Raw genomic sequence first — 10,616 nt, 5'->3', positions numbered from 1 at the left:
TGCGACCTTTTTCAAACGGATGACATACTATTAAGTATGGAGGAAAGGGGAAGGCATGTGGGATCATGAAGAAGAAATGTATCTATGGGTGTTAGGCCAACCTCCCTCGTAACCAGAAAAATTTGATGGGTGGAAAGCAAACTTCCACACCTCCCTTTCTGTCTGTGCCCTTAAACAGAAGGGGGACCTGCCATATGCAAATCAGTATTGGAACTGCCACCAATTGGAGCAGGCCAACCCAAACTGCTAGGCCTCCCCTTGGCAATTTCTCAATACCAACACAAAGCATAGTACAAAAGCGCGAACAATGACTCAGGAAAGTTTGCACATCGTTTTTTTTTCTTTTTATTGTAACAAATTACAGCAAGCCTTTCAGAAATATAATCTGGCTCATGGAAGCATACACGGCAGCGGGGCATGGCAGAAGGCATCACATAACCAGGTGCGGCTTATTCAGCTGAGTTCGGACATGACAAAAGTATTACTGTGCACGAAGAGGTGAACATCTTCTCTGACAATCACCTTCACAAGATAGCAGCACATGCTTTAAGTGCAGACTTGATGGCTTTCAGACTCTTTAATAGCAACACCTCATGCTTTGGAGACCATCTGAAGGAGATCTGTTAAGAGTATGAAATAACATGCGCCTTTCAGCTGCCGTGGCCATTTCATGAAGGGGATTTATAGAAGGCAGAGTAATAACAAATGAAACACAAAGGTCACACTGAGTGCATGCTGTCGGCAAAGATGCCAGGCCCAGTAGTATCCTGCCAGTAGAATGCAGTGCGCTCCAATGAAGCAACTACTGTTGAAATAAATATGGACAAATCCAACCAATTATCCTACAGCTACCTCCACCGAAGTCACACAAACACATTTGGTGCTAGAAAAAACGCATTTAATGAACATATTGGTAGCAAAAAAATAAAGATTTATTTAACAAAAAACGAAATGATTAGCAGTGGAAAACTGAATAAGCCCTGTGTCAAGCAATAGTAATAGTCACCTCCGACAATGGCTCTACTCCGAGATTGAACTCCTAGTAAATGCCCTGACAATATCACATAGTAGGTGAAGGCAGGATGCATACTTAAATGCCAGATTTTCACAACTGTGCTTCCTCCAAACAGCACAGCACACAAACCTTTACAATTTTTGATTTGGTTTGAATAAAAAATATTGGAACTTCCTTAGGAAAACATTGTATCATATGCGAGAGTAGGAGAAAAAGCTTTTGGGCAGCACTCTAGTTACTCTCGCTAGGCCACAAAACCACAATGCCACACCCCACCACTTGTCTGCACTGATCAGCAGCACTACTTTACCACTCAAGTGCCTTCACGACATCATACCGTTGGCATTCTCCCTACAATCTTTGGCAGGTACCTTGTGCTGGGAAACCTATTAGCTTTTTGCTTCACTGCCCGTCCTGTACTAAGGCACCTTTCCACACTGGAAAAAGGCCACCAGCCCCACTCTCCTGCCCGCCCCCTTTTCTTCAAACACCTCTGTGCCACCTTTACAGAAGGTGAGACCGCCATCACATGCAAGTGTCCATCTGAAACTAGGATGAGGGCGGGCAGAGGTAGTGAGGGCTAGTCATCCACTGCAATGTTTCTGAAGAGGTAAGCCATGGACTCCCCGTTGTGGATTCGCCGGATAGCTTCAGAGAGGATGAGGCTAACATCCACTGTTTTGATCTTTGGGCACTGCAGCTTCTGCACTTCATGAGGGACCGTGTTGGTTACCACCACCTGAAGCAGCATCAAGGGTGGTGGGACGAAAGGGAAAACAAGTAGGGAAGAATTAGAGGCAGAAAACATTTAACAAATACAAGTTGTTCACATCCTTCAAAATTCCCCTTTTTTAGGAGCCCAGCCAACCCTCCCTCCCTTCCCGTCTCGCACGGCCACCCAAAATATGCAAGATAAATCAATACAATGACTGCATGTTCTACTATTCCCATTACTACTTTTTAAACAGTCTTTGAACATAAAATGTACAAGGTGGGTCCCACAGGGCTAGCAGTGGCTGTGTTTCTAGATTTTCTGCTCATGTGGGCTTGTGAGACGCAGAGTAGAGATCAGCAATAACGGGGTCTATTGTTGGGATTGCTGAAGCCATCACAATAATAGCCACGACTATCATATCATTGGTTACTATCAATTTACCAAAGTTTCTGTAGTTGCCGGCAAAAACCAGAACAATTCATTTAAAATATGCAATTCACAAAGGCAGGTAGTGTTTGAATACTGATGCAGGAATCCTACAGGCAGTGCATGGTTCCCGTAACCATGCAGAAAAGATTCACCCCACGAGGCATTCGAATGTGTAGATGTGGACCAAATCAGAAGCTGTTTTGCAGTGTTTATATCATTGGGATAAGCCTGCAAGAATGGATTTCTACCCTCACTCGCCATATTCAATCTCCTCTGTCCCCTACAGCTCTCACCATACAGGCCAGTAAATGGAGTGCCCATACCTCATCAATGGACGATTCCTCTATCAGGCGTGGGGCCTCGGCAGACAGGATGCCATGTGTGGCCATCACAAAAATCTTATAGGCACCACGTTCCTTTAGGATCTCTGCCGCTGCAACAAAACTCTCCACATCATCAATGATGTCATCCTGAAACCAAACATTCATTGTGGTGAGACTTAAATGAGCACACATTTTGTTAACATCTTTACAAATTTTATATTTACTCCAACGATTCTTGAAGCTAGAGACGTACTAAAGAGTAACAGATTGTGTTGTGCCGTGCTGTGCCCTGTCCCCTATTGGTTTAATTCCAAATGGTCAGAAGCTATGTGGAAAAATGAACAAGTCTGATGGGCATTGTTCAGATGGATTTCTAGGATCTGGCCTAGTGGACAGATTTTAGGCGGCCTACCTAGTTATAGAGAACAGGGGAACTGAGAGGTTAGCCAAAATCCAATCAAGGTAAACGTGGAGGGCAGCCAAGGCTATTCTCAGGAGACAATGAGTGGGGTCAGGGGTCCACTATGATGAGTCCACATAGTTAAGCTAACAATTACATTTAGAGAGGAATGTATACAAAATACTAATATGTATTCTAGGCCTTAAATACACTAAAAAAATGAAACCAGCAGGTGCTCTGGCACAATACTCTGTAATAAACATGTATACATTCACGATAGGTTCGCTTCGCAAGCAGGAACTAGTGACATCAAAGGGTCCCCAACCCCTCATACTGCTGCTAGATGTTTGCATACTTTAAAATGCTCTCGCTAAATACCAGATTGCTGGTTAAACACACAACGGAAGTTGCAGATTACATTATAGATGAGAAAGTGTACATCTGTGCCTTATCTGAAACATGGTTACACGCGGCAGCAGTGCGATCACTCCTCCTGGCAGTCCCGGAAGGCTATCATATCCTCACAAAGGATCGCCTAGGCAGCACAGGTGGTGGAGTGGCACTTAGTGACCTCCCCATCCCACAGGCAAACATAACAAATACCCAATTGTGAAACCCTATTGGTAAAGACCGAATTAAATCCCAATACTACACTAAACCTCTACATTTTATATTGTCTGCCCTTTGCCATGGCAGACTTCGTAGCTCATCTAAGCAAAACAATCTTCTCCACTCTTAAAACTATATCTAAAGTCGTCCTGATCGGAGACCTTAATCCCGGTTTCCTCGATCCTTCAGACCCTTAAGCTAAGGCTACCAGGACTGTGCTGAAAAATCTGGAGTTTACACATGTGTTACAACCCACCCACTCGGTCGGGTAGAACACTGGACTGGGTAGTGTCTCACGATATCAAGCTTGGAATGATGGAAGTGAAATCTTGTCCATGGTCAGACCACGATTTCATAAATTTCGACATCCCCTTACCCTCCACTTTTAATTACCGGATCATGAAAGAAAGTGCTCTGTCGCAATCTCTGTAAACTCACTACAGAGGCACTAGCCCCTCTCTTTGCCCATACCTTAACAATTTAGCCCAATATAAGTCAGCAGTCGACTTAGTTTAGAGTGAGATGTGTAAAGCCGTAAACAATTTAGCTCCCCAAAAACTTAGACCTGAGAAGAGTATCCCGTCTAAAAGCTGGTGTGCATGGGAAAAACTAAAACGTCAGAAAAATAAGGCTCTGAAGAAGTGGCAATTATCATTGTCCACCAATGATCAGTCCTGCTACAGTTAGGCAGCTAAAGTGCACAAGGAAGCCATTAGCACTGCCAAAAAGTGCTCATATGAAAACAGGATTAAGACGGTGGCATTGGATACAAAGGAACTCTAAGATCTTGAAATTATTTGAAGATCCCTTTTCCCCCCATTAACACCACAGTAGTGAAAGACGCAGACTGGTGTATTCGAATTGAAAAGGCCAGGACTAGCAAGTTTTCAGTGATCAAGGGAGACTTTAAATCTAGGTTAACCAAGGTGCTACCATCTCTCACCACTGTGCAGGCTCAGCACAGGCATATACCAGATTCCTTTTCCTTCTCAGAGGTGACCGAAGCCACCAAGATGCTTGATTTATTAAATAAAATCAACTAGTTGTAGAGGGGACATCTGCCCGGCCAAAATAGTGAAAGCTTGTGCTCAAGCACTTACTCCTAGGATTACAAAGTTTGTCAATGCATCTTTCAGGGAAATGTTTGTCCCTGTCGATTTCAAGCAAGCCTGGATCACTGCTCTTCTAAAAAAGCATCCTCTGGACCCAGTCATAGAGGGAAATGATCACCCAATCACTAATTCCCCATTCCTTCAGGAGCAGATCAGGGCTTTCCCGGTCACTCATGGCATTTCAGGGCTGAAACAGTCAGGATTTCAAAGTAAACATAGTATCCACTGTGCTGGATCTCAAGACCAACATCTTACAATCTATGGATAAAGAAGGCTTCATTGCCGATGCTCCTGGATCTCACGGAAGCGTTCGACCTAGTGGATCATTCCATCTTGGCCAGCAGACTGCTAGAAAGAGCCTCCTTTTCTAAGGAAGCAGTCAGCTGGGTTCTTTCGTTCCTATCGGATGGAGCGGCCAAATTCTTTCATGAGGAGGCAATGTCAAGGGTGTTGCTCTGAACTGTGGTGTAGCCCAGGGATATGGTCTATCCCCAACCCTTTTATATATCTTCATGCTCACACTGACCTACTGGACGCCGAAGGAACCCGTTATGCAAACTACATGGATGACACTCCGTGCCCATTTCTACTCTCAGGCTAGTACGCCAAAGGCACTGAAGTCAGCAAAGCCACTTATAGTAAAATACATAATTGGATGCTGCTTAATGGACTAGCACTAAATAATTCTAAAACCGAGATTATTATTGTGGACATAGGCGTCAAGTTACGCCTTCTTGATGAATCGTAATCTCGTCCATTCAAATTGCTGACTGCCTTCTTCCTACCCTTAAGAAAGTGAAAACCCTGGGAGTCACTTTGGACCCAGAACTTTCAATGAGGGCTCATATCAGCAGTCTGGTAGTAAATTAATCTTACTATATCAAACTTCTGGCACAGATCAGACCCTTTCTTAATGTCTCAAATTGAACCACGCTAGCAAGGGCAATTATTGGAAGCCGGTTAGATTACTATGCCAGCATCCTTCAGGTAGCAGGAAAAGCAGAAGTCAATTGCCTTCAGGTGATCCAAAACAATGCAGTGAGGGTAGTAATAGGCCTTTGTAGAACCAATCACGTATCGGCAGCACGAAGATCGCTACATTGGCTTCCCATAGCAAGGAGAGTTATGTTCCGTACCTTGAGCATCGCACACTCATGCCTATATGGTAACAGCCCTTCATACCTGGTGGCACAGCTCAAATGGCTTCCAGTCAGACATGGGTTGAGATCCAATAACACAAGCCTGCTCCAGACACCCAAGTCAAAATTGTCACAAGTCAAGGAAGGTTGTTTCCCTTCTTCTACTCCTCATCTATGGAACTCTCTCCCACCCGACTTGAGGCTATGTATCAGCCTCTCAAATGTCAAAGGCAGGCTGAAGACTCCTATTTGAATGAGCCGCTCCCCAGTTAGCTTAATCCTGGGCTACAGTCCTATTTAATATTTGTTTTTGTCCTGCCCTAGCGCTCTCATGCCTCCGGGCTCTGTCTCTAGCGCTATAGAAATAAAATAGATAAAAAATAAATAAAATACATTGTGACTTAAAACAGAGGAGGTAAGCAAAGTGACCACAAGAGATTTTCCCTAGCTTCAGCAGTCCAATCCCCAAGAAGAATGGGTCCTTGTGCCCAAAAGTCACAGTACTCATAATGCTTCTCCACAGAATGCATCTGTAGTAGGTAAATTACTTGCCTTGGGGAGTGTTCAAAAGAGCTGCAACAAAGTTAATGGGTAAGTAAGGAATACATTGCTCACCGTAATCCTATTTCTGGTGCTTGTATCTGCTTAGATACACATGGTATGCATAGGCCGACATCAGTGGAAGCTGCAGAGTATTACAGTTGTTTTTTGAAACTCGAAAATGGGCGTCGAAATAGGGCGTGCCAGTAATACTATCCCTATTGTGACGTCCCCTGTACCCCATGATCCCTCACGCGTGTGGGTCCCTCAGATTGTATTTCTTCTGACATGAGGTAGCATGAGAAGTTGTGAGTACAGAGTAACCAAACAGATACGTACATATATGTAAAACTCAAGTAAACATCTATACACCTTCTCTCAGGGGAGGAAGGGTGGGCGCATGTGAATCTAAGCAGATACAAGCACCAGAAATACGATAACGGTGAGTAATGTATTCCTTCTGATGCTTGTGTAATCTGCGTAGATCACATGCTATGCATAGATTAGCGAGCAGTGTTATGAGAAGGTGGTGGGTTGTGAGAAGGAGTAGCGGCAAATAGATGTTTTAGAACCGCTTGTCCCACCTGTGTATCTGTTTTGGAATGTGTGTCAATGCAGTAGTGCTGAGTGAAGGTATGAACTGAGCTCCATTTAGGTGCTCTGCAAATGTTGTCTAATGGTACGTTTGCAAGAAAAGCTAACGTAGCCCTAGTGCCCCTTGTAGAGTGAGTTCTAGGTGTAGAAGGCAGTGTCTTGTCTGATAATGAATAGCATAACTGTATACATTTGACTATCCATTTGGAGATTGCCCTTCTTGAAACACGCTCTCCTTGTCTGCCTGTAGCCATGGAGACAAACAATTGATCCGTTTTCCTAAGCGGTTTGGTCTTATCTACGTAGTACAGAACCGCTCTCCTCACATCTAGTGTGTGGAGTTTGTTCTCAGATGAGCTAGTTGGCTTTTGAACGAAAGCCAGGAGCTCAATAGACTGGTTCACGTGAAATCTGGAAATAAATTTTAGGTGAAAACCTGGGGTGAGTCCGTAAAACCAATTAGTCTTTATGGATGACAAAGAAGGGGTCCTGCACTGACAATGCTTGGATCTCGCTGACTCTTCTTATGGAAATGATAGCCACTAATAAGGCAGTCTTATAGGGAATGTCTAAGGGTAGCCTGTTGCAAAGGCTCGAATGGGGGGTCCCATGAGTTTTGCTAGCACTACGTTTAGATCCCAACCAGGCGGGGGGTAAGAGACTGGAGGATGTATTCTTTTCACTCCCTCCATGAAAGCTTTGATGACTGGCACTTTCCACCATGAGATCTTACTGTGAGAGGTGGTGTATGCTGATAAAGCTGCTAGGTGAACTTTAAGAGACTTAAAGACCAACCCTGAATCCAACAGGTGGAGCATGTAAGTAAGAATGTGTGATGGCATACACTCTATGGGGTTAATATGTTTAGATTGGCACCAAATGACGAATCCTTTCCACTTGTGGAAATAGCAGTGCCTGGTGTTTGGTTTTCTTGCTTCTTTTAGGATGTCCATACACTGTTGTGGAAGATTAAGTTGTCCGAACTCTGACTTCAGGAGCCATGCCGCCAAGTTCAAAGAGTGATGTTGTGGGTGTATCGTTGTCCCCCCCCGTGTTGAGTCAACAGGTTGACCCTGTACGGGAGTATGATGGGATCGCACATCTGTGCAAGCTAGCGATGTGGCAACCACGGTTGTCTCGCCCACATAGGAGCAACCAGGATGAGTGTCATCTGTTCCCTGTGTATTTTGTTCACTATTCTGCTGATTAATGGAGTCGGGGGGGGGGGGGGGGGGGAAAGCGTAAGCAAATATCCCTGACCAGTTCATCCATAGGGCGTTCCCCTTGGAGAGTGGCTGGGGGAACCTGAACGCGAAGTCTGGGCACTGCTTGTTTTCTCTTTTAAGTCTAGAGAGGGGTAACCCCCAAAGAGAGAAGATGTGGTATAAGATGTCCGAGTGTAGTTTCCACTCGTGCTCTTCTGGTAGAGGGTCTCTGCTGAGAGAGTCCGTTAGTGTGTTCAGTATCCCTCGAACATGTTGGGAGGACAAGGACATCCCTCGGCTGAGTGCCCACTTCCTTATCTTCTGTGCCAACCTGGACAGATTTGGAGAGTGTGTAGCTCCCTGTTTGTTGAGATAGAACATTGTGGTGGTGCTGCCTGTTAGGACTTGTACCGAAACATTTCTTAGGTGTTTTTCGAAGGCTTGTAGGGCCTTGAGGACTGCCAATAACTCCAGAACGTTTATGTGTTTCTGTGCAGTCACTTGTGACCACAGGCCGTGTGGTAAAGGTAGTGGGCCCCCCACCCGGAAAGGGATTGTGATGACAGCTTGTGCTTCCGGTTCGTGGAAGGGTTTCCCCTGGAGGAGATCTTCTCTGGACCACCAGCGTAAGTTCTAAACCAGTGTTGGCAAAACAACCAGTAGATCGTCCCACTGACCACTTGCCTGAGACCATTGTTTCGCCAACCATTGCTGCATTGGTCGCATGCGCAGGCGTGCGTGGGGGACTAGGTAAATGCATGATGCCATCATACCTAATAGGCGCATTGCTTTGCGTACACTTATCCGGAGACCGGCTTGATACTGGGGTATTTGCCGAAGCATATTTTGCACTCTTTCCATGGATGGGTAGGCTAAGCCTGCCTTTTTATCTAATACAGCTCCTAGGAACTGCTTTGACGTGTTTGGTATCAGACTTGACGTTTTCTCGTTTATTGAGAAGCCCAATTGGAAGAGGTGGTCTATTGTCATTTGCTTGTTTAGCTTGCAAAGATGGTCATTTTCTTCCGTGATCAGCCAGTCGTCCAGGTAAGGGTACACTGGGATTGACTCCCTGCGTATGTGCGCTGCCACCACCGCCAGTACCTTGGTGAACACACTTGGAGCAGAGGCGATACCGAAGGGCAGCACCTTGAACCGATAGTGTTGGTCTGCTACTTTGAATCGCAAGAATATTCTGTGCGCTGGGAACATTGAGATATGAAAATAAGCATCTTTCATGTCCAATGTTGCCATGTAATCCCCCCTTTTTAAGAGAGGGATTACTTCTTGTAGCGTTGTCATGTGACATTTTTGTGGTTTTACAAATTTGTTTGCAGGGCGCAGATCTAGTACCGGGCACACGGTCAGATTTTCCTTTGAACAAGGAAGTACGCTGAATAAATACCCTTGTTTACCTCTGTGTGGCACAAGCTCGATGGCGTCCTTTCACCTCTTCTAGCAGGATAAACTGTTCTTCCTGCAATGGTTTCTTTGGGCGTGGGGGGGAGGTTTGACGGTCTTCCTTGAAGCTCTATACAATAACCCCCATTCACCGTGGATAACACCCATTTGTCTGATGTTATAGCCTCCCATGCGTGGGTGTAAAACGATATTTGTCCGCCGACTGGGGAGGCATGGGAGGGGACCCGTAGCGGGGCATCATTGCTTAGAGGGTGTCCCTCCACCTCTGGTGTGGGAACCTCTCCCTCTTCCGCAGGTCTGCGTTGACCCCTGGGGTAACCCTGGGTGGCTTCTTGATTTGTATTCCAAGAGGAACCTTGGTTTTGGTTGTAGCCCATTCCTCTTTGTGCGCTTTGCCCCCGAAAGCGACGAAAATGACTAGCACCTCTTTGTGGTTGTCTATTAGTCAGTTGACCAAGTGATTAGAGAGTCTCATTCATCCTCGGCAGACTTGAGGGCGTCTTCAACTGCTTTCACAAATAATATGTTTTGCTCCACTGGCATATTCAGTAGGGTAGCTGGAGTCTCAAGTTTAAACCCTGATTGTCTAAGGCAGGCATGTCGTGTTAAAATGGTGGCTTCTGCAATAACACGTCCATCGTTGTCAGCTGCGCGAAGTTATTTTTTAAAAGGACGCCTGCTGTAGCTCTGCCTTCGGCAGCCAGAAGGGAGATTTGCTTTCAGTGGCTCTGGTGCGGTCTCTGCTAGTGACTTTACCTCATCCCACTTTGTGCAGTTATAGCTGGATAGCAGGGGGGCGTGGCCTGGAGCTCATGGCGAGTGGAAGCTGAGTCGCCGTGCTCCGGCTGAGACGCCGTATCTTGATCCTTTTGCCTGCCTGAAATCACACCTGAGACGGAAAGAACCGGTTCCGAGGGAAGGAGAACCGACCCCGGACACGATACTGTGGTTTTCTCCTGGGTTCGGACCTCCAGACCCACGGATTCTTCCCAGCAAAGGTCCCCCCCCCCTCTGCTGGCGGGACCTAAGATGGCGGCCATCTCTTGAAGCCGATGCCGGAGGAAAACGCTAGCCGCCTTCGCAGCGAAGCCGATCCACAAGCTGCTGCCACGA

At 45.9% G+C, this 10,616-nt stretch overlaps 1 protein-coding gene across 7 annotated transcripts in view; it reads right to left on the bottom strand.

Moving 5' to 3' along the window:
* Positions 1–329: 329 nt before the first annotated feature.
* Positions 330–10,616, bottom strand: part of PRPSAP1 (phosphoribosyl pyrophosphate synthetase associated protein 1) — a 747,041-nt gene continuing 736,754 nt past the window's right edge. For all 7 annotated transcript variants that reach the window (XM_069654689.1, XM_069654687.1, XM_069654690.1 and 4 more), the window contains 2 exons: positions 2,483–2,629; positions 330–1,754 (listed from right to left, as the gene is read on the bottom strand). In XM_069654689.1, the coding sequence (XP_069510790.1) occupies positions 1,596–1,754; positions 2,483–2,629 (306 nt within the window). In that variant the 3' untranslated portion in view covers positions 330–1,595. The remainder of the gene's footprint in view (positions 1,755–2,482; positions 2,630–10,616) is intronic.

Source organism: Ambystoma mexicanum, chromosome 3q, assembly GCF_040938575.1.
Source record: "Ambystoma mexicanum isolate Mex_15411 chromosome 3q, UKY_AmexF1_1, whole genome shotgun sequence".
Classification (NCBI taxonomy): Eukaryota; Metazoa; Chordata; class Amphibia; order Caudata; family Ambystomatidae; genus Ambystoma; species Ambystoma mexicanum.
Note: the sequence above shows the minus strand (reverse complement) of the source record. Positions and strands in the feature narration are given on the sequence as shown.